Raw genomic sequence first — 24,775 nt, 5'->3', positions numbered from 1 at the left:
TGAGGATTGAAGTTCAAAGACAGGAACTGATGCGGACAGCGCTTGAGATGTTTGTTGTCCTAGTAAGTTTGCTTTGTTCCTAGTGACACGTCCCAAACTTCCCATTGTAGTTTCCAATATGTTTTCCACCTCAGAGGAAAACTTGGAATCAATACCCTTAATAGCAGTAGACTTGGAGTTGATCTTCTTGGATGCCATTTCAGTGTTCTTGCGATTTGATGATTAATGTGAAGAGATGAGAGGTAGAGAAGGTCCCACTGGGCGTGCCAAAATTTGTAACCAACAAATTTCCGCGTCTTTAGAAAAATAAATAATCAAGACAGGAAAATGGAGTAACAAAATGTAGTATTTGATTTCAAGAATGTTGAGTGTTACAATCTCTATATAATCCTCTGATTCTCCAACAATAACGTAAACTATGTTGAAAACTTGAATATGATTTAGATTCAAGGGCTTCAGCAGCTTGATCTTAAAGGTATTTGAATTTGGATTTGGTATTTGCCACGAACAAGTAATTTGATCTTGAACGCCTTGATATTTGCCTTCGTTCTTAATCTTGAACTTGAACTTGAGCTTGAGCTTGAACTTGATGACTTGGATGCTTGAACTTGTAGCTTGTAGAGAAATATGTAGACTTTGATCCACGAGCTCTCTTCTTGCTTCTTGTTCTTAATTCCTCCTCCTTTATGAGTTATGAGGATCCCTATTTATAGTTTTTAGGGAGGTATAGCCTTGTCATTTGATTGGTCAGAGCATATCATCCGTACACTTGACATGATTTCATTGGCCCATTAATTTGACTTGGATTGCCACCTCATTTGACACGTGGCGCGGGCTTGGACTTTGGGCTATTAAAGTGGACTCATCATTTGGAGCCCAATAAAATGGACTAGCCCAATATCTTTAAGATTAGATGATTAATCCAACCATATTAGCCACATTATTTGACCTATTTTCTTAAATTTAATATAGTCCAAATCAATATACTGATTTAAATCCAATAAAATTTTAAATGACTACAATATTAATTTTTAAGTAGTGAAGATTAAATATACAATGTTTAATATGCTTTTCTAATTTAGTGAAACAAAGGACAAAAACGGGCTAAGCACCTCTATAAACGGAATAATTGAACACCTATTGTGTGACAAATTCCTATAAATACCACTAAACTAACATGGGAGGTCCAAATTTATGGCATAGCACCTAGTCCTTTTATCCAATGTCGGGGAATACAGTATATGTTTGTGGGGGAAAAAACCTAAATATTGCCCATAAACCATTAATTTTTGCTGAACTCTGACGTTGGTCTTCTCTCGGTCAAGATTACATTATCAATTTTGTACGTGTATATTTTACGCAATTTATACAACTCAATTAAATCAATAAAGTGCAACATAAGCTTGGTCAATACTCTCTTCATTTCAAAATAAATGAATTTTTAAAGTGTGACACACACTCTAATAAAATTAAATACAGACCTTAATTAAAGCGAAATGTGTCAATATTAACCTTTTACTTCTTCTAATATTTTAAAAAAGTAAAATAAGAGATAGTCAATATTGGGATTGTTGGAAGACCTATTAAATAGAAGGGTAATTTTTGGAAAAAATTACTTCCTCTGTCTTAATTTAAATATCTTACTTTTTTAGTATGTACGAAAAATAGTGTATCTTTCTATATTTAGTAAGTTTTGTAATTCCAACATTCTATGTGGCAAGTTTAAGACAGCTCAATTGGTAAGAGGCGATTCCCTCAGGGGAATGTAAAAGTGACTGCAAGGTCGCGGGTTCGAAGCGCTGCAGCGTGTGCGAACTGGCTAAGCACCCTTTCACACAATACTTCAGTGTAACATGCATGTCATGGAGGGCAACCCGCAGTGGGCCAGGTCCTAGACACCCCTGTGGATCCTCAAACACAAGGCGCCTTTTTTGTGGGGACCCCTGGTGGGACCCTGGCCCTGGTGGCCCATGCATGCAGACATGTCATGACATACTCAGGTATTGTACGTGAGAGGGTGCTTAGCCAATTTGAGAATACACGCTGCAGCGCCTCGAACCCGCGACCTTGCAGTCACCTTTACATTCCCCTGAGGGAATCGTTACTATATACATCTTTAATTTAAGACCACAAGATTTAAAGTACTATACTCATTTTTAATTTAAGACCACAAAATTCAAAAGTTTTTCTTTATTTCATGACTTCGTACCTAGTTAAACTAAGGACCTGTTTGGCCATAAGAATTATTCACTTTTTTCTGATTTTTTTTTCACTTTTTTTCAAAAATCAGTATTTGGCAATGAAAATTCCAAATACAACTTGAAGTTGTATTTGGAATTTGAAAAACAAGTACAATCTTATTTTTCACTTTTGTCACAACCAAAATCTTATTGAAAAAGAATATTTCAACAACAAAATATTATTTGTAAAAACTATGGCCAAACACAACTCCAACTTCAAAATTAAAAAAAAAAAAAAAAGTGGATTTTTTATTTTGGTTTCTATGGCAAACGCCTACTATAAGACAGTTACATTGCGACCGGAATGCTTGGAATGAAAGCAGTAGGTAATAGGGTTTAAAGCAATTATTCAAAGTGCCTTTGAGAAGGTATAAAATTAAGAGATCTGACATTCAGAAATCAAACAGTGTGTCCAAGTCTGACCAAATTAGCCAGTGGTTTCCAGTTAAATAAGTGATAATAACATCAGCACTGACATTGCCTTTTCAGTTCTTTACTTGTCTTCAACTGACAATGGCGGCTGCAAGAGTGACTATATCATCAGCCAACAACACTATAGCAACAGCTTCACTCATATCCAAATCTCCTCTTCTTCGAAAACCCAACAATTTCAACATTTGCTTCCGCAACGGACCTGCTGCACTACACAAGAAGCGAGTTTTTAGTTGTAGTGCTATTTACAATCCTCAGATTCAAATCAAAGAACAAGGACTGCCTGAAACATTGGATTATCGTGTCTTTTTTGTTGATCATTACGGCAAAAAGGTTATTACTATCACTTCCCTCCCTTCTATCAAATGTTTGTTTGATAGTGGATGTCTAATGGCTACTCTATTGCAATGTGATGCATTTTGTATTCTTCAACTCGAAGACGCTATCGTTTGGCAGGAGGTATTAGAGAAAATAATATTCCCTTCGTCCCAATTTCAGTGTCTTAGTTTGACTGGTTCTGGAATTTAAGAAATATAAGGAGACTTTTCAATCTTGTGATTCTAATGTGTAATGTACTAAAATATCCTTTGAATTTTGTGGTTTTAAACTTGCTATGTATGGTGTTTGAAGTGTCAACTTACAAAATATAGAATGCATTCTTTTTGCGACGAATCAAAAAGAAAAATAAGACATATAAATTGGGACGAAGGGAGTACTGATATAGCTTTAGTATTATTTAATTCTTTATTTGGCAGTGTTTCCAACTTGTGTTTAATTAATACTTGTTTTAGTTGTGCACCCTATTCAGTACTTCTCTTATACATAGTAAATCATGGCATTACCAATATCAGTACTATTCATACCCAGTTCAGTGCTATTTAAAAATTCATGTTATATAATACAAGTATACAACAAACCAAACCGTTGATAAAAAATAATAACAGCATAACTAATCCCAACATTACTAATAAACCCTATTCAGTACTATATTCTTATACACCCTACCAAACGAAGTTAACATACCAGCACTAATTTTTTCTTATGGGTGAAACCCATTTTCTTTATAAATTTATTATTTTCACTTGTATCACTTATGTCAACAACAATTTGACATAATTGCGACATATTGTTGTCATATCTTATCCTCACTCTACGCCACTTACTATTTATACCCAACCAAATAGTGGAAATTTTCCAGGATATACATTTAAGTTTACATGATTAATCCAAAAGCTGTATCTTGTTGCAATGAGTGGACTTACATGGTTGGCAATGGTTACTGGCGGGCCCTACTTCATTATGTTCCAATTCTATATGTACATAGTGTGTGTGTGTGTGTGTCTCTACACTCTTTGCCACTGGCATAAATTCCTAGATCAATCTATGACCAACACGAAGCTTCATATTGTTGTTAAATCCTTGTTCATGTATAATGTCGCCCGAGGCATTTGCAAGTTGTCTATTTCAAGAAGATCCTTAGAGAGGATTGTTACAAATAAATTCCAATCAAAATAGAGAAGATAGTGATTGGTACGAAGACAACAAGAATGAAGGGCATGTTTTTTGCTACTATATATCTCTTACATTTTAGTTCATACGTCATTGTCAACGTTAGTAATTTTTTCTCAACACATGCCAAAATAAACATAAATTTTAACAAAGAAATTCCTATGCAGTCATGTTATATCGATATAATCTGCAGGTATCCCCTTGGCATGATATACCACTTCATTTAGGTGATGGCATTTTCAATTTCATTGCTGAAATTCCCAAAGAATCAAGTGCAAAGATGGAAGTTGCTACGGATGAGCTGTACACACCAGTTAAACAAGACACAAAGAAGGGGAAACTTAGATACTATCCGTAAGACTATTCTATGGAAACTTAGATACTATCCGTAAGAGTATTCTATGTCACTATTTCCCTACTTACTTTTAGTATGATCGTTGTGTCCTGTGGAATTATTTATTTGGCCATCAGTTGTCTTTATGTTGGAAAAGAAGGTTGAAAGGATGACAAATGTGTGGCCTACATGAGTTAACTGCTGAGGACCAATAGGTTTTAGTCTGGTGCAGCTTTTAGCTCATATTCTGTAGTGACAGTGGTGTGAAGTTGCTAATTTCATGATGTCGTGTTGTTTTTTGTTTGTTTTGATGCATGTCTTGTACCATTCTCAGATATAATATTCACTGGAACTATGGATTGCTTCCTCAAACCTGGGAAGACCCTTCATTGGCAAATGCTGAAGTTGAGGGGGCCTTTGGAGATAATGACCCTGGTATGTTTCCAGCGCTCCTAAATTGTTAAATGAGCTTTCTTCTAATCATCCATCAAAAAGGTAAAAATGAATTTAGAGGATGGTGAGCTGGTTAACTTTCTTGATGATTGATTTGTCTGTAGTTGATGTTGTCGAGATTGGGGAAAGCCGTGCTAAAATTGGCCAAGTCTTGAAGGTCAAACCTTTAGCTGCTTTGGCAATGATTGATGAAGGAGAACTTGACTGGAAAATAGTTGCTATTTCCCTAGATGATCCCCGAGCTTCACTTGTCAATGATATCGATGATGTGGAGAAACATTTTCCGGTATGCTTTGAGTGCAAAAAGGCCCTTATGTTTTCCATTCTCCTTTTCTCTCACACTGCTGATGGTTCGGCAACACTATATTATCATTGTCTGAAACTCTTTTTTTGCTGCTGTTTATGTGTGCCATGTTAAAGATATTTCTCTGTCAGGATTTTCGACTTTTTATGCTTATGCCAATATGTATTATGGATGTTCTCTGGTTTGATTAATTTATCAGTAATTTAATTCTTTAATAGGATCCATTGAGAAGAAGTTCTGAAAAGTTCACCATTGATCATTGCCTAGGAACAGCAATAGAAAAGTTGAAAGAATGAACTTTTATGCATAAAAATAGTGACCTTGCATTTTTTCAGAAGTAGCTGCTTACACTATTGGAGTGAGAGTTTAAAGCAAATACATGGTCAAAGTTCTTTAGGCAAAACTCCTATTATAACTGCTGGTAGACTAATCTCCAGCAAATCTCTAACCCTTGGTTGCAAACCTCAACCATACAGCTTATGCTCCCAGTTGAATCTTTGTTCGAAGGCGGACTAGTTCGTCTAAGTTACAATCACCAATCCCTTATGTGAAGTTGCATGATTTGGATTTGTACAAAAGAACTGTAGAAGTATGAAGATGGACTACAACTTTTGCTCTGTATTATTTCTTGGCCATTATAAGCTATACCCTCCTTATTAACCAGTAGTACAATGAATAAGAGAAAAAAAAAATACAGGCATACCAAGTACCCATTCCATGTATCCATGTGGAAGAGGTAAGACATTTGGTTCATCAACCTACTCCACAAGAAGATCCTTAAGACTTGCTGCTAGTTCCTGAACTTTGTAGCAAACGTGCAAACACACAAAAACTTTCCCATTGCTTTTGATGATCCATTCACATTGCAAGTACATAAAGCCTAGTTATATATCACTCTATCCTAGTCCTATACATGTACCCTGATCTTGAACTTCTCTGATATTTGTGTTTCACAACCATTGTGATGACCTTTACTTGGAATTGCATTCCTTCAATGTCTAGTGCCTCTATATCTGCAACTAGGTTAAATTCTTACTGGCAAATCAGTTTACATGGTATGAATCTTTGGAGGTTCTATGCTAAGGTTCGATGCTGTATAGACAGTTAGGCAGATTGGAATGTAACTTTCTTTGAGCCACATCCCTGTATTGTACATCTTTGTTTTACTCTATTTTAGTCTAGTAACAATGGAATACTTCTGATTTATCAAAAAAGGTACTAAAAGGTTGCAATGGGATCCTAAGGACACTAGTGCTTAGAGGAATTCCACTTTATCTGCTCAGTGAGGTTCCTTGATTCTTTTTCTTTTTTGCTCTCTCAATAGAGTGAGTAAATGCTCATGAATGTTGACTGTAATAAGAGGCAAAACCTGTTCAATACTGTGTTCAAGTATTACTTCAATGGCTTTCAAAAGGCCAACACTGCTATAGCATTTATTAGGTATGGGTGCCATGTTTCAAAATGGTTATGCCAAGTCATGACTAAGATAGCTATTAATGAGCTAAATCAAAACTTTATTACTGATTCCATATTTTTTTATAACCGTGGTGTCTGGGCAGCTTACCCGCACCTCGATTAATTCCATGAGGTATTTGCTACCTCCCACCAGCATTGCATAGTTACTGGGTAATACCGTCAACCAAGGCTTGGACATATGGCAAGAAATCACCTAGTGTTTTTGCATCCGCTGTGATTTGAACCTGCTCAATCCCATGGTTCTCAACTCTTTTAATTGACCACTAGGCCACACCCTTCGGTGTTTTTCTTACTCCGATTATATATTATGTGAGTTCTTCACTAAATTTTCTTAATTCGTCAATATTCGTCAAACTAATTCTCTTAATTTTCAGGGCACTCTGACAGCTATCAGGGACTGGTTTAGAGACTATAAGATCCCTGACGGAAAGCCTGCTAACAAGTTTGGACTAGGGAACAAGCCGGCTAACAAGGTATCTTGCAGGACACAATTATGTTGATCTGATTGCTTCATACAGAGAAATTATTGGACATATTTGTTTAACTATTTGTTGAAGATGCTCATTTCTGTTTATCTATTACTCCCTCCATCCCATTTTAACTGTCGCTTTAACGCTTTTCATGCCCATTAAGAAAAAAAATACAAGGTAGTTACCCCTATTTAATACTGTCTCCGTCCAAAATTAACATTCACTTATAGCTCAAAAAAATTGTCCCAAATAATTGTCACTTTATGATAGAACTGATGAATCCACCAAAACAGTCCAAGGGACCTGGTCCTTAAACTGTTTTCACAGATATATACTCAAAGTAACTAAGGCAAGATATCTACGTGGAAAACTCCTTGCTCAAGGGATTAAAAACCACGACCTACCTCACTAGAATTTCCAACTTCACTAAACTGAGCAATATCTCAGATTACAAGCTTTTGCAACCTAGGAATTATACCACTAATCTCTTCCCTTACAATAAGTGTATTGCAAGAACCTTCTTGACTAACTCTAGTCAAGCACCAAACTGATTCAACTAACTCTAGCTGCACCTTAATACCATTATGACTAACTCTAGCCAAGTATTTACAACAAAAGCTTGATAAAAACAAAATACCTACGAAACTCTTCTTGAAGAAGTGTAGATTTACAATGTATAGATCATAAAGACTAGACAACTCTAGGACTCAAAACATCTTTCGTTGTTGAGATTTGGTCCTTGAACTTGTCTTAGCTTTGTTCTTGAAAGCACCAAAGAGAACAGTGGCGGCTGTACTTATAAAGATCTAGATATTAAGGTTTTCAAGTGATAGGTTAAACAATGCCAACATGTTGTTTAAATAGGAACTCAAATGAGAGCATGTGAGGATCATGTAGATGCATGTGACCTCAATAGAGACGTTACACTGGTCTTTAACTTTTAGCATGCATACAAATGTGCTGCTGTGGTACTGCCTAACGGAACAGTGCACATAGCTTTACAGCTGTCTTGTGATGTACAGTCTTCAGGGGACTTGATTAAGGACCTGATCCTTGGCGTGTTTGTCAAATCATCAAAACTATGAAATGTCATAACTCATCATTTTCCCCTTTTTAATGATGACAAACTTGTAATTGATGTCCCCCCTGAGAACCAGGTTTCCACTTCAAGATAAATTCCAGTAGCATAAGAGTATGCAATTTTTCATTTGTACCTGTGGGACCAGGTTCTCCCTGCGGATTAGACCCTCAACTTCATGTTGACATTTTCACCTGTTATGTAATCAAAACAGCTATGCAACTATACCAACCATACTAGGTTCATTTGGAACTTACTCCCCCCTGAGAATATGGCCCTCAGCAGGAACTATATCAATCCCATTTGGGGGACCAGGGTTAGTGGATGAGACAACAGCATTATCAATCATCAAAACTAAACATCAATCATTAAAACTATTTTGCTCTTTTGGCATCATCGAAAAGATGACAGAGATAGATAGTGAACTAAGAGAATTGAATCATGGGTTTGCAGGTTTGATGGGGTTGAGAGCTTTGAACATCATGTCTAGCCTGGCATCTACAGCTTTGTGGGTATCCAAAATCTGCTCCTGAAGTTTTTCAACCTTCTTTTTCAGCTGAGCATTATCTTTTCTCAACTCAGCAACCTCTGCTGTTTGCACCCCGCTAGAACCAGGTCTTTCTAGCTTCAACTTGGCAATTTCAGCCAAGATCTTCTCGTTTGTCTCAATGAGGCTAGATATAGTAGAGGTACATCCCGCTCCCCCTTTCTTTTGCATAATATCACACTCCTCTAGGGTGCCCAAGGAAAACATTTGTTTTTTAATTCCTTTGGTGACCTTTCCAGAGATTACCTTGAAGTGATCAAAGACTTTAGCTAGAAGGAAGCCGTAGGGGAGACCATGCTTGCCATCCTTTGTGTCCACAACTTTCATCATGTGCTTGATCATGATAGAGGGTAAGCTGACTAGATGTCCTCCGTCCAGTATTTCCATTAGAAACAGGTCCTTCTTAGATGCAATGCACCTCTTTTCAGTCCTAGGCAATATTACTTTGGTGACTAGCTCGAATAGAAGCTGATATTGAGGCTTCATCTGTTTCTTGTACAGAGTTTCAGTGGTCACCCACTCTCCTATTCGGACTATGATACTCTTGAAGTTGTCTGAGGCCTTGATGTCCTTGTCATTTCCCAGTTTTTTAATTCCTTCAATTGGGACATTCAGAATTTCGCCCAACTGAGCTTCATTCAATGTAAAGTCAACTTTTCCAACCTTGCAAACCAAGATCATCCATATACTGCAGATTCACAAAGAATTCTGCCACTTCCTTCTCATAGGCTAATGTAGGCCCTTCAAGAAGATGATCCCAACTTTGAGCTCTCAAGATCGATCTCCATTAAATTATAGAATCCTTGGTGCCCAATCGCCTCCGGATCAAATACTTTGTCAAGCAATACTTTTTGACCTCTCAGATTCTCGTCTCAAATTTTCTTCATCCCTTCTAGATTTTCCCTTTTTACTGGAACCAAGTCCCTCAGTCCAGGTTTCTTTTCTTTTCTTAGAGGAGCCTGCTTCCCAACTAGCTGAGCTCTTTCTTTTCTTAGGAGAGGGTGTCACCTCCTTCACCTTTCTTATTTTTTCAGCAACTTTCTCAGTTTCCACCTCATCCACATTTTTCCTTTCATCAATCACAGATTTCCTTTTTCCTTTTGAATTTTCTTTCTAGAAGAGCATCCTCCTCTTTTTCTTTATCAGACGCAGTCACAACTTCCTCTTCATCTATCAAACGTCTTAAGTTGGCTGTCTTTGCCAACTTTCTTTTCTTTTTAGTACTCTTCTCCTTGTTACCTTGAAGAGCAGAGTTGAGTTGTGTTAAGGCCCTTCGTCTAGTGGTAGGAGGTCCTTTTCCTCGAGCGGATGTGGGTTTACCTTTGCTTTTATTTCCTTTTGACTTGGCACTTCCAGTTCTACGTTTAAAGAAAGTCCCCAATGCTATGTCCTCATCAGAGTTTATCTCTTCTCGTTCAAGATTTTCCCTTTCAGGTGGTTTTGGGGAACCAGGTTCTTTTTCTGAGGAGCCTTCCCAAGGAATAGCAACGGTGGATAGAAGTACCAGATCCCAACAATCTCTTTCGGGACCAGGTCCTTTGTTCATTACCTTTGTTCCGCTGGAATTTCCCTATTGCCTTTCAGTCTCCACAATTTCTTTCTCAAACTCTTCTTCAACAATTTTTTTTTCAGATTCTCTATCAGCAACATCATTCACAATCTTTCTGACAATGTCATTAAGGTATTCACCAACATTTTCCAAACCAACACTCACATTATCACTTTCCATTAGTAATTCCTGGCCAAAACATCATTGATTCCCACATTTTCAACATTTTCTTCTCTTAATTTCTCTATGTTTTCAACTACTACAGAGCCCCTCTGTGTTTCTTCACACCCAACAACTACAATATCCACAGTCTCTTCATTAACAGGAGCACTCAAATTCGACTCACACCCAATTTTTAAAGGTTCTCTATTAACACATTTCTCTACAACTTTCTCACTAACCAGAGAATCCGAGTTACTTGAGTTTGGAGATATTTTCTTTGAAACCCCTGCTTCCTTTTTGAGTAGGTCCTCTTCCACTATTGAGTGGTCTTCAGTGATACCCTTGCTTGTCACCTCCATTTTGTCATCCTTCTCAACGATTCCTCAGAAAGATCAAGGTATTGTGAGGTTGTCATACTCCCTTTTGAGTCGAGCTTTTCTGAAGATTTTGGGGTTATGGCGGAGGAGGCATTTTTCTCATGAGTCAAGCACTGATCAATAGTAGAGAGACCAGGAACATCTGTTATAGGGAAAAAAGAGATAGGGTTTTGGTCAGACGAGTTTTGAGACTTTGTGGGAGAAGGGATTGACTTCGGGTTCGACGAAATAGATGGTTCGATGGAAGAGGATGTAAGGTTGGCTTTAGTAGAGGTGGGAGATGAAGATTTTAGGTTAGACATGGTTGATTTTGTGCTAGGAGAAAAGAGATGGAGCAGAACGGAAAGAGGGTTGAAGAGAGAGGAGAGAGAGAAAGAGAGTGACTTTTTGGCTTAAAGAGGAGAAGAGAAAGTAGGTTCTTATTGGTTAAAGAAAACATTTCAAGCGGGTCGGTTCTGAAAAGATGAAGCAATTGGCTCATTTTAGAAGAGGCGGGAACTAATAGTGACATGGCACTCAGGCAAAATTAAAAAGTATGTAAGTGCTTGAAAAGACTATTAACCTGAGTCATAGGGACCTGGTCCCTTGACACTTTTGACACCAGCTTAGGCAAAAATTCTGATGAGTGCTATGTCTCTAATATTAAGTTGTCCTGAGATTGCCATGTAAGCATACCTGTAATGGTATAGGAGTGAGTTAGATATCTCCAAAAAACACTTGACGCATTGTACCTTTTCTCTTATCATAGCCAGTCACAAAGGAACCGTTAGATTATCTTGAACAAAACCGACTCCAAATGATTTCTTTCGATATGCACCCAACTCAAGGCCTTGATGAAGAAGCGAGCAAACTGGTATATGGTGCAGACCCTCATGTAGAATGTCATTCTTTTCACATTGTCCCTCAGAGGTGATATTCCACATCATCAAGACTGCTCCCTCTCTTTTGCTCAAATTCTACAGATTACATACCATTTCAAGGTTTGGTGACATCTCTGATTGCGTATTCAACTCATGTCATTTACTTATTTGTATCTAAAGGGTCGTCCATATTCACTCAAGATATCTCATTCCACGATTACTCTTCAAATTCATAAGGAATCCAGTTCAAGGGACTTCAGCATATCCAATCGGACTGATGTTATCTCCTGAAGAAGAGTCGGGACCAGCTCCTTCCTTCCTTTAAAATACTGTTGTCCCTCTTAGCTATTATCAAAGAGAACCCCTTTGAACTTGGTTGAATTTTACCATCCATCTCAGCACCCAGTACAAGGATTAGTGGTTTCTAGCTGTTTGCATGCAACAGAGATTTACTTGACACCTCAGTGATCTTAACATCATCCTTCATCCTGACCCATTAAGCAAGTCCTTGATTGCACTTGGGTTGACTGATCAAAGTACCTTTCGATGACTACTAATGGCAAAACCAGGAGAAGATTTTCCTTATTTACCATCCCTTCTTCAGAATTACTGTCCATGAGCTAGATACCCTTCTCTTTTCTCCTCCCATGTCGATTTTAAGAGGAATTTTTTATGCCCAAAGTGCATCAGAAGTAACATCTTCAGACTTAGGTGGAACTCAACTGCAAGTGCTGAAAGAAGCAGGTTCTTTTACATCTTCTGGACATTTTGCTATACCTTTTTGATTTGCTATATACTCAGCTTGAGTCATTATTTCAACTTTTCACTCTGTCCTCAGAAGAGAACTTGCACATCTCAGTTCTAGTGATATGCCTTCAGAGTCGGTATCCTTCTCATTTACATCATTGAGAGAGATCAAGTATCCATCTGTTGACAAAATGAGGTTTATCATATTGAACTGTGGCTGATACAACTCAGCACACTTGTAGTTCAAATCTTCAATTTGGTACGCACATTCAATTCTATGGGAGAGTGTGTTACCAATTTTTGCTCACATAAAGAGTACATTATCTCTTCATGATAGTACTTGACACGCTCCCACTTTTTAAGGCTTTGAGTGAGAAGATTCTCCATTTCTTCAATCATTTTCTCAAAGCAGTCACCATGTACCAACCACTGTTGCTCCAGCCTTTATACATGATCACTTGCTGAACTTAGGAACCCAAACCAACTTGGGTCCCAAGTACTGATATAATGGGTGAACTAGATGTCTGTTCGCCCATACTGGTAACACACTCTTCTTCTTACGGGGACCAGGTCCCTATTTTCTAGGTCTGTTCTCAACATCTTCTCTGTTTCTCGAACTTTTGCTTTACTCAAGTCCTCATAACGAGCAACATGATTATAATGAGTGCACCACCAGTTTTGAGTCACAGAGGAACATTCACCCTGCATATTGTGGGGATTCTTGACCTTTTTAGCACCAAAACTCTGTTTTCTATCATCACCATTGCGCGTAGCAGCAGTTTTATCCAAGGGCAAGGTCCAAAGGAGTGACTTCTCAAGTTCAGTTTTGACTTGTTTTAGCTTCTTTTGAAGTAGTTTATTCTTGTCTACTTCATCAGTGAGGCTTATCCTGGCCTTTTCAAGTTTGCTTGCAATCTCAAGATGAGTCTTACTGCCCTCCCCCTCTTGTTTTCTCCAAGGCGTGTTTATCCATTTTTTCATTTGGCTGTTTAACAGAGCATGATCTCTAGACAATTCCTCAACTTGTTCCCTTAGATCCACTATAGTGACTGCCATATCATCTCTTGCTTGTACTAAAACATCAGCTTCCTCATTTAGAGTGTTTTTCTCATTTACAAGGCTATGATATGCATCAATCAATACATTTGCAAGAGATATTAACTTCTTTTGAGAGTAGTTTTTTAGATTTCTTTGAACATCAAGAAGATTTACCTCATTGTCATCCTCATCTTCAGATTTTGCCACAAATGCATGGAAGGAATTATATTGTGAAGCTTCCCCGTCAATATCCATCGAGGATGCCTCCCCAGTATCATTTTCATCTTCAGATTTGTCTGAGGTATCTTCCCAAGCAGCCAGAGCCTCTTCTACCATGATGTCAGCAGCAGTTTTTGAATTGAGCTTGTCGACCGGGACCCGGTTCTTTTCCTTTTCTTCTTGAGCATTTCTGCTGCAGCATCCTATCTTCGACAGTTCCTCAGTAATGAGAGTTAATTCAAACTCCTTATTTCCTGAGTTATTTTTGTCCTCATCCTTGGTAACTTTCCTCTTCTTCCTTCTTCGCTTCTTGTTTTCTTCATCTTTCCTTTTTAGTCATAGGTCTTGAGATCGTATATAAGCTCATCAAGAGTTATTTTTGCCAAATCTTCAGATTCAACGATGGTATACACTTTCTTTTTCCATGATATTGGCAATGCCCACAATAGTTTGCGGTTAAGGGACTCTTCCTCATATCCTTTACCCAGAGAACGAAGCTCATCAATGATTGAGGAAAATCTAGCATACGTATCAAAAATTGACTCACCATCCTTCATTTTGAAGAACACATATTCAGTAGTAAGCATCTCAATCCTGGACTGCTTTGCTCTATTTATTCTTTCATACGTATTTTGGAGAGCCTTCCAGATGTCTTTAGCAGTTTTGCAATGAGCAATAAAATTGTATTCTTCTGATCCCAGACTGCTAATAAGTATGTTTTTGGCTTTGATATCCTTTTGACTTACCTTCCTGTCAGCATCATTTTGTTCGTCCTTTATCATTGGATCTGTTGCAGCACTGGTCACACAAACATCCATAGGAGAGTGAGAACCATCATAGATAATGCCCCACAGCTCTGAGTCATGTCCCATGATGAAATCTTGCATTCTTGCCTTCCACCATTCATAATGTTGTCTATTGAATCTTGGTGGCCTATTAATATATTCTTCTTTCTCAAGATTTGGTGGATCAGACATAACGAGAGATCCTTTCTAGGTGTTACCCTTTTAGAAAGCTCATGCTCTGATACCATTGATAGAACTGATGAATCCACCAAAACAGTCTAAGGGACCTGGTTGTTTTCACAGATATATACTCAAAGTAACTAAGGCAAGATATTTACGTGGAAAACTCTTTGCTCAAGGTATTAAAAATCACGACCTACCTCAGTAAGATTTCCAACTTCACTAAACTGAACAATGTTTTAGATTACAAGCTTTTGCAACGTAGGAATTAGACCACTAATCCCTCCCCTTACAATAACTCTATTGCAAGAATCTTCTTGACTAACTCTAGCCAAGCACCAAACTGATTCAACTAACTCTAGCTGAACCTTAATACCATTATGACTAACTCTATCCAAGTTTTTACAACAAAAGCTTGATAAAAACAAAATACCTACGAAACTCTTCTTGAAGAAGTGTAGGTTTACAATATAGAGATCATAAAGACTAGACAACTCTAGGACTCAAAACATCTTCCGTTGTTGAGATCTGGTCCTTGAACTTGTCTTAGCTTTGTTCTTGAAAGCACCAAATAGAACAGTGGCGGCTGCACTTGTAAAGATCTGGATATTAAGGTTTTCAAGTGATAGGTTAAACAATGCCAACATGTTGTTTAAATAGGAACTCAAATGAGAGCATGTGAGGATCATGTGAGATGCATAAGACCTCAATAGAGACGTTACACTGGTCTTTAGCTTTTAGCATGCATACAGCTGTGCTGCTGTGGTACTGCCTGACAGAACAGTGCACACAGCTTTACAGCTGTCATGTGATGTACAGTCTTCAGGGGACTTCCCCTGTTCAAGGACCTGGTCCTTGGCGTGTTTGTCAAATCATCAAAACTATGAAATGTCATAACTCATCACTTTAGGAACTCAAGACAAAAGTTGGCAATTATTTGCAACTATACCTTTAATATTAAAGAGGTACTCCCTCCGTCCCAAATTGACGGTCACTTTAGCTCAAAAAGACGACATGAGATAATTGTCGCTTTAGGTATTCAAGACTATAGTTGGCAATTGTTTCCAACTATACCCTTAATCAAAAGAGGTACTTCTTTTTAATACTACTCAATTCTCAAAAAGCATTTAACAGTCAAATATTGGAATGGTGACAACCATTGGAGAGCTAACACCAACAACAACATAGCCGGTGAAATCCCACAAAGTGGGGTCTGGGGAGGGCAGACTGTACGCAGACTTTACCCCTACCTTGGGAGGTATAGAGGTGGTTTCCGACATAGGAGAGCTAATCATTATTCAATAGGAATAACCCTATATGTAATCATTATTTCTTTAATATTCAACTCTTTCTCTCATATAGTCTCTTTTAGTAAAGATCTTCAACAAAATATACTCATGCTTTTAAGAGGAAAATCAATCTACTTCTACTCCCTCGTGCCATTTTAACTATCAATTTAGCTCCTTTCACGCCTATTAAGAAAACAATAAATACAAGTAGATTGGTTGTTTTCTCTTAAAAAGGGGCAGCCCGGCGCACTAAGCTCCCGCTATGCGCGGGGTCTGGGGAAGGGCCGGACCACAAGGGTCTATTGTATGCAGCCTTACCTTGCATTTCTGCAAGCGGCTGTTTCCACGGCTCAAACCTGTGACTTCTTGGTCACATGGCAGGAACTTTTACCAGTTACGCCAAGGCTCCCCTTCGGTTGTTTTCTCTTCAATACTTAAATTTATTTTGTTTTACTAGAGAGACTATTTATATGAGATAAAGGATTGAATATTGAAGATATAATGACCGCATATAGTGTTAACTCTCCAATGGTTGTCAACATTCCAGTATTTGACTATTAAATGTTTTTTTGAGAATTGAGCCGTATAAAAAAACTACTTCAATATTAAGGGCATATTCGGAAAACAATTGCAAACTTTAGTCTTGGATTCCTAATTTGGAACAATTCTTTTAACTAGAGTGATTGTTAATTTGGTACGGAGGGAGTATGAAATACCGGTAACTTAGTAACTCTACCTTGTATTTATTGTTTACTTAATGAGCATGAAAGAGCTAAATGACAATTAAAATGGGACAGAGGGAGTAGTTCTTTTTAATACTGCTCAATTCTCAAAAATCATTTAATAGTCAAATACCCATTGGAGAGTTACTACCGTTCACACTATATGCTTATTTCTTTAATATTCAACTCTTTATATCATATAAATAGTCTCTTCTAGTAAAGATCTTCATCAAAACATATTCAAGTATTTAAGAGGAAAAAATCAATCTACTTTTATTAAATAGAGGTAACTTTGTAAACTATACCTTGTGTCTATTGTTTTCTTAATGAGCGTGAAAAGAGTTAAAACAACAGTTAAAATGGGACGAGGGAGGAACATAAGATTGATTTTTTCCTCTTAAATACGTTAGTATACTTTGTTGAAGATTTTACTAGAAGAGACTTAATATGAGATAAAGAGTTGAATATTGAAGAAATAATGATTGCATATAGTGTGAATGGCGTTAGCTCTCCTATGGTTGTCACCATTCCGATATTAACTATTAACTGTTTTTTGAGAATTGAGCAGAGTTAAAAAGAACTACTTTAATATCAAAGGTATAGTTGGAAAAATTGCCAGCTTTCGTTTTGAATTCCTAAAGTGACAATTATTTTGAGCTAAAGTGACTATTAATTTCGGATGGAGAGAGCAATATCTTGAGACTTTATGCATTGGAAGAGACCAATCTTAGATTTTTACTGATTATTGGTGCTTAGCAACAATTTGACATCCACATCTGGGCGAGTTATTACATATGAAGATAAATTTTCCAAGGCTGTCCTGCAGTGATTTATTATTTAACTACTATAATATCTTCGATGTGATTTTATATAACTACTATATATCTTGGATGTGATTTTATGTTGAGTGAATTATTTAGCACATAATGACATGGATGCGTCAAGAATACTGATATTTAGTAACTTCACATAACCCTGCTAATTGTCTAATTCATTTGCAATCACAGGATTATGCACTTAAGGTTATTACGGAAACCAACGAGTCTTGGGCAAAGCTTGTCAAGAGATCCATTCCTGCTGGTGATCTTTCACTTCAATAGCTGGCAACTGATAAAGCTTGAACAACTAGTTTTGTAGCTTGTTAACTGAATTGGGCGTGAAATCTGTAGCAATTCTTTCTCCGCCCTCGTGTGGGGGGTGGAAATGAGTTCATATTCTTAAAATTGATTCAGCACAAGAAGATGCTGCTTTCATCGGTATTTTCTGCATGGAAATGACTTTTAAAGCTATCCAAGAGGAAAAAATTTAAATATATATGAATTGATCTTCGTTCTCCAATTGCATAAACCAAGTATGAATGCCTCAGTCACAAAGTTAACAGAGGATTTGCAAGCTTCCAAGGTCTTGCATGATATTCATCCACCGTGATCTGTGGCGTTGCCTCTGATCTTTCCTGAAGCTGGAAGATGCATTTGTAACTTGAAACCCACTAATGATTAGTTTGAGGATGGTGATGAAAGTGATCTGCTTTTGTGGCTAAATTTTAGCAGTTCTGCTACTGATGCCGTGGAAGTCAGGTACATACGACTCTGAGATTGTTAAAAGATGCGATGAGTAATCGGGGAAATTAATTTTTACCTCTACCTATGCATAGATTAAAGCGAACAAATATGGTCAAAAGTTCGAAATCATAGGCACTCTGTGTCCTCAACTCTTAAGCCCTGAAACTTGGCCACTGAAACAGAACTGAAAATGCTTTACAGTGATTGTTTTGATACGTATTTCATTAATGGCCTTAGGGCTTTGGTTTAGTGGTATGATTGCAGCACATGTACAGGTTAGGCGTACCTCACGGGTTTAAAGGCTACTACAGACAAGAGCTTCGTATTTAAATGGAGAAGGTCGAAGGTCAAACCCATTATCTACTGAATTTTGAACCGTCTTGAACCATGAGTCATTGACCTCAGGAATTTCTCTATTAATGGCACACCAAGTGTAGCGTGAGACTTAAATATAAGTATGGAATGTGTGTCTTCGGGGATTTCTCAACTACATAAAAAAGGGATTTTATTAATGGCATGCCAAGTTAGCGTGGAGCATATATAAATATGGATTTGTGGCTTAACAAGATTCATCTATAAGGTTAGCTAAGGTGTCTACAGGGAGAATTCTCTCCCCTTCACCAAATGGTAGAAGCTGGATTAGTAAATAATGACCTGTACAGTGAGAAAGCTACCTAAAAAAAGAAAAGAACAGAAATTTACCTAGTAGATTCAAAAATGGAAATTTTTTGAGCAGCTATTATGTCTCTAGCAGGTAAACGTAGTTCTTATGAATAATAGCTGGTATATCTTTTATGAGCTAAAAACTTCTTTTTCTGTTTATATTTTCTGGGTAATGTAATAGGCTATGTTTTTTTTAATCTAGGAAAACTTAGGAAGTCTAGGTGATAAATGTGAAATTTATTAGGGGGAATGCGATCAAGATGATTATATGTTTAGGCTAGATGAGTGATATTACAGTTGGCATCACAGATAAAGAGACTATAATTGACTTTGGGTTTTGGAGAAGTCAACGTTGTGATGCTATATGTACTCTTTAGGACATATTGTTCACAATATTTCTAGTCCTAGATTGTACATGGACAAGTACCAAAGGAAGGTCTGAGTTGTTTGTTTCGGCAGTTCGATCTAAGGCACCCTCATACCATCTTCAACCTATGACCTAAACAAGTTACCTTTTTGTAATTTGCAAACACTGAACCTGTCAATTTCATCTTATGATAACCTGAAAAAGTTACCTTTTTGGCTTGGTTACTATAACTGGTTTAAGGATCTTGACATAAAGGCCTGAGTCGCTCACCTTCCGCTTCGAGAAACTTGGCTCACTTTCAAAATTTGCCCGCGTATGTTATGTGCAAAGGGATAGGAGAACATCAGAGATAAAAACTGTTCAATGGAAAGTGGAGCACAACGTGAAACTGACAAAGGCACCACACCTCATGTGCGGTAATTACAGGAGGATGATGACAAGGTCTTTGAAATGATTAGCTACATGAAAACCTCAAAAGAGTTGCTCGTATCAATGCATATCCCGGTATCAACTTTCCAGATTCGGCTTTCTGAAACTGCTTCAGATTGTATTGATCAACTGTTGAATATCTATAATTTACCTATACTTGGGAAGCTTCAGCTTCTCAAAAACACTTCTGTCTACAAGGGATGGATGGAGTTGCCATCAGCTGTTTATATCAAAGTCAATGAAATATTTATATCCAACTTGTATAATTTTTCTATATATTGAAGCTACATTACAAAAGGTCAAGAATCATTTCCAAGAATGCACAAGAGTAAAAGTAACTTTTATTTCCGAAACACAACACTGTCATCAGTAGTTAACATAGCATCTACATAAACTATAAGAGAGATATAAAGCTGTGATAATAACCATCACATCCCAAGTGCGATGGATTAAGAATTTGCTGGTGTAAACTTGAGGGAAACACTATTGACACAATGGCGCTCATCAGTTGGGGTAGGGAACCCCTCACCCTTGAAAACATGACCAAGATGGCCACCACAAGCTGCACAAGTAATCTCGATCCTCCTGCCATCAGGGTCAGCCTGAAAAGCACAATTATATATCACATCAGACAGTGCCACAATCTCAAATCTAGAAAAATTGCTAAAAAGGACCCAGGCAAAGCGTACAAATATTGAAGAAGCAATCTCATTACCAAATATATTCAAGAAAAATCAACGGAATACCTCCATGTTTGTCGACTGCCTTTTGAAAAATTTCAAGAACAAGTATAACTACAAAACGTTGAAACTAGAGAATAGTGGAACAAGAATTTCGTAGAGCCTTTACTTTGTCAATTATTAAACGGGGTGGTGCCTTCTTTCTCAAATTCACATGTAACTACTTAAATAGCTTCAGGAATGATAAACAGATTGTCTTCACTTCTTACTCCAGCATCATTTGGAAATGGCAGGAAGAAAGAGAAACAATGGAAGGTAGCAAAAGGAAGTTAAAAGAAGGTGCTAACATAAGGAGGCAGACCTCCCAAAGGCTAAGGCTAGACTCTACTTTTGGTCTTAACGGCAGGGAGGACATTCATATTAATGTAACCTCGTATAGAAACTCTATATTCTATGCCAGAAGTTAGGGGGGAGTGATGACCCTGCCCAAAAACAATAGCTCTCCTACACACTTTTTTTTAAATCAAGGAAAAGTATTTTCATTAATAAACATGGCCAAAATGGCCGTATACAAGGGGTATATATCAAAGGCGAGAGAATTTACAAAATGATATGATTCTCTACACACTCCACTCAATCATCTATACAACAAGGAACTTTCTATGTGCACCAAAAGAAAATAAGGGACCCGAGACTTCTCCTCAACTGAGAGAACTGGGCTCTACCCCTTCAAAACCTCTCCTATTTCTCCATCTCCACACAACCCACATTAACGCAAGTGGAACCATGTCCCAAGCCCTTTGTCTTCTCCTCCTTCTCCAGCTTTTCCAACTGAACATCAAATCTTCCACAGTTTTTGGCATTACCAATGGAGTACCAAACCACCTAAACATATCCCACCATAACCTCATGGTTAGCCCGCCATGTAAAAGAGGTGATCCACTCGCCCGCCTCCTTACACATGTAACACCAACTAACACAAACAATAGCTCTCCTACATAATGAGTATTATGATCTAAATATTTTCAAAATGACAAAACCATATTGATTTAGCGAGGAGAAAGAGAAGGAAGCTCACAGTGCGATTAATTGCTCCAGGAAGACCCTCAAAGAAAGCTGGCCAGCCACAGCCTGAGTTGAATTTTGTTGTGGACTTGTAGAGGGGAGTGCCACATCCTGCACATTGGTAGACTCCTTCACCAAAAAACTTGTCATATTCTCCAGTACCTGGATACCTGTGAAGTAATCCTTTATGGTAAATTCTTCATCTTAATCAATTAATAAGCATCATGATCATTCAACGGTGTTATTTTTCCTTGTCGAATATTTGAGTATCTAAAGCAGAAGAAATAAAAATATATTTAACCACAAGGTTGGTGTTGAACTTTTATAAATCTACATGCTGAGCATACATGAGGAGAACAAATTCAAGGAATTCTCCTGGAAGAAGCTCTTATCTTGCATCATATCCAAAACACGCACACTCTTATGTGATAAACTTAGATAACAAGATAAATGAGTTAAATGTTCACGAAATTGTGTTAATCCTCACGCCAAAGGGGTGAACAAATTCTCCAGAATGCTTGTTTGGAGGGAGTTAAAAGCAGTTCTGGTAAGCACCATTAAACTGCAGCATATACACCCCTACTCCCCCCCCCCCCCCCCCCCCCCACACACACACACAGACACATGCGCGTTAAGGAAAGAGATAGGGACAGAACAAATGTCCACGGGAAGAAAACATTGAAGAATCCTCTGTAATTGATTACGTGACTCCTATTATATGCAAGATCCATCTACTGCTCTTCGAATGATTCTCACAACGAGTTATCCTTCCAAAGCAATTCATTTTTTTTATCAAGATCAACAAGCAATTCCTTTTAGTAAAAACAACAACATACCTAGTGTGATCCCACAAATGACATTAAAATTCTGACATTTTCAAGATTTCTTGTCATTTCAACAGGAGATTGGGTGAATTCAGAAAGTAACACCATAAACTTGCATTCTATCCTTAACTAAACTTGGTCAAGTTATGCACTTTTTAACTGACTTTACATAAATATTAGAACTAAGTTTCAAATTGTTCAATGGAAGTTATAGAAAATACTGACTGAGTCACAAAACTGCAGAGGCTCATCAAGGTCTCTTGCAATTTAAATAAGTAAAACAATTCTTGAAGGTATAAAAGCCTAGAACGGGCCACTGACATCAGTTTACAAGCTAAAAAATAAACCTGAAATAACAAGCATTTCTTATAATATAAGTACAGCAGCTCCAGAAAACTTGAATCGATGGAAGAGGAAAAACAAAACTCAGCATGTAAATTAGGGCATGAATATGGTAACAAACACCTAAAATGACCATCCATAACCCTCCACGTTCAGAGAGTAAACCTAGACCTAAAAATTGTTGAACACCACACATCTAGTCAGAGCCAACGAGCTAGCACTAACAACAACAACTGCTAATTTTGTCATCAAACAATTAATTTACTAAACCAGAAAATTTTCTAAAGCTTATAACTACTATAAACAATAAAATACCCAGTGTAATTCCACAGGTGGGAGGTGGAGTTTATAACAACTATAAAATGAAAGCAGCAGCAGCAACAACAAACCTAGTGTAATTTCACAAGTGGGTTCTGTGGGAAGGAGGGGGCGGGGGATAGTGCGTACCCAGACCTTACCCCTACCTTTTGGAGATAGAGAGGTTGTTTCCAATAGACCCTTGACTCAAATAAAGAACTATAAAATGGCAGCAAAATTCCAATAATAGGAAAATAAGTTTAGCATAGAAACTACTTGTATATTCCTACTTGAAACCTTCTTACAGAGCACAGGATTGACAAACAAGGACAAAGCTAGAAGTCGACATACGGGTTCGAACAATAACTTTAGTTTAAACCTTGTATTTGTATTAATAAATTCACTAAATATTGCACAAAAAATTAAATCTAAAACCCTGTTACTAACACCTGACGACACTATCCTAGAATTAACAACCCATGATGTTCAAATCCTGACTTCGCCTCTATTAACAAAGGCAGGATATACACCCACTGATTATATACAATACAACATACCCAGTGAAATAAAAGAAGTCTCCCCCTCGCATGTCGGTCACTTTTACTTTTTTGTTATTTTGTATGATACCTTATATCTTCACTGTTACAAGTCATTTTCTCCTTACTTTGGGTCTCTCATTTTCTATACGTATTGGCATTACTATAGGGGAATTAAAAAGAAAAAGAAAAAAGGGCTTCTTAGCCTTATCCCTCCAGGGTATTTTAGTGATAGGTTATATAGCAACTGGACGATCCTATTTGTTCAAATACCTAGCGACAACACTTATTTGAATTCCACAAGTGGGGTCTGGGGAGAGTGGCGAATAGGCAGCCTTTAAAGTAGGCAGAGAGGAGACTCTCAGCTCAACTAAAGCATATAATGGACCCACCTTCCCCAGACCCCACTTGCGGGATTTCACTAATTAAAGAAAAGATTACAAAGGGAAAAAGAGAAAGAGGGAGAGGAAAGAGCATACTCGGTGCCTTTCTGTCTTAGAATACGGAATTGTTCAGGGGAGAGAACTGCACGCCAATCCTCTTCTGATTTCTGAACAGACCCTGGTGTAGCCATAGCAACAACCCCACTTTTGAACCCCCTCTTACTTGAAGGAACAAACCCAAATTCAGATGATGATGATGATGATGAAATGAGAGGCTTTGATGATGAGAATCTGAGTTGGGTGACAACTCTTTTGGCTTGGAATCTCAAGAACGGGGTGGTGGAGTTGAAAATTAGAGGTGTTGAAGAAGCAAAAGGTGAGATTTTAAGAATCTGAGAACCCATTAAGATAAGATATACTGTTACTACTTTGTTCATGTGTGACGCAAAGACCAATTCAAAGCATTTGTCTTGTGATCGACTGATGCTTCGGGAAAAAAAAGAAAAAAAAATGTATAGTGATTAGTGAATTTCATTTTTATTTTTTGTGCTTTTGTTAAGTCCAAATTTTGAATTTTATCTTGTGTGAGAAATGGATTTACAATTTTTGCGAAGTGTATGCTTGAGCACGTCAAAGGATGATGCATATATGTTCCACAACGTTGACCATCAACGTGGACTATAGTGGACACCTATTATAGTTGAGTCATTTGCTCTTTTGGCCCTATTTTGTGCTAGTCTTTAATTTTGGTCCTTCAATTGGGCTGGTCTTTAATTTTTGGGGAAAAACATAAGTAGACAATGATACAGTAATATTTACATACACTTAGCATGTAAATGCAATTAACATTCCATGG

The 24,775-nt window shown here is 37.6% G+C and overlaps 2 protein-coding genes across 2 annotated transcripts; one reads left to right on the top strand and one right to left on the bottom strand.

Moving 5' to 3' along the window:
• The first annotated feature begins 2,538 nt into the window (after positions 1-2,538).
• On the top strand, positions 2,539-18,085 carry LOC132606455 (soluble inorganic pyrophosphatase 6, chloroplastic-like). Its single transcript, XM_060319968.1, has 6 exons — positions 2,539-3,005; positions 4,375-4,535; positions 4,850-4,950; positions 5,073-5,254; positions 7,123-7,221; positions 17,779-18,085. The coding sequence occupies exons 1-6, from the start codon at positions 2,754-2,756 to the stop codon at positions 17,869-17,871; spliced, it is 888 nt and encodes a 295-aa protein (XP_060175951.1). The 5' UTR covers positions 2,539-2,753; the 3' UTR covers positions 17,872-18,085.
• A 2,032-nt stretch (positions 18,086-20,117) lies between these two features.
• LOC132606456 (peptide methionine sulfoxide reductase B5-like) lies at positions 20,118-24,423 on the bottom strand. Its single transcript, XM_060319969.1, has 3 exons — positions 24,016-24,423; positions 21,551-21,707; positions 20,118-20,394 (listed from the first exon to the last, which is right to left on the bottom strand). The coding sequence occupies exons 1-3, from the start codon at positions 24,354-24,356 to the stop codon at positions 20,242-20,244; spliced, it is 651 nt and encodes a 216-aa protein (XP_060175952.1). The 5' UTR covers positions 24,357-24,423; the 3' UTR covers positions 20,118-20,241.
• Positions 24,424-24,775: the final 352 nt, after the last annotated feature.

The sequence above is a fragment of the Lycium barbarum genome, chromosome 8 (assembly GCF_019175385.1).
Source record: "Lycium barbarum isolate Lr01 chromosome 8, ASM1917538v2, whole genome shotgun sequence".
NCBI lineage: Eukaryota > Viridiplantae > Streptophyta > Magnoliopsida > Solanales > Solanaceae > Lycium > Lycium barbarum.
Note: the sequence above shows the minus strand (reverse complement) of the source record. Positions and strands in the feature narration are given on the sequence as shown.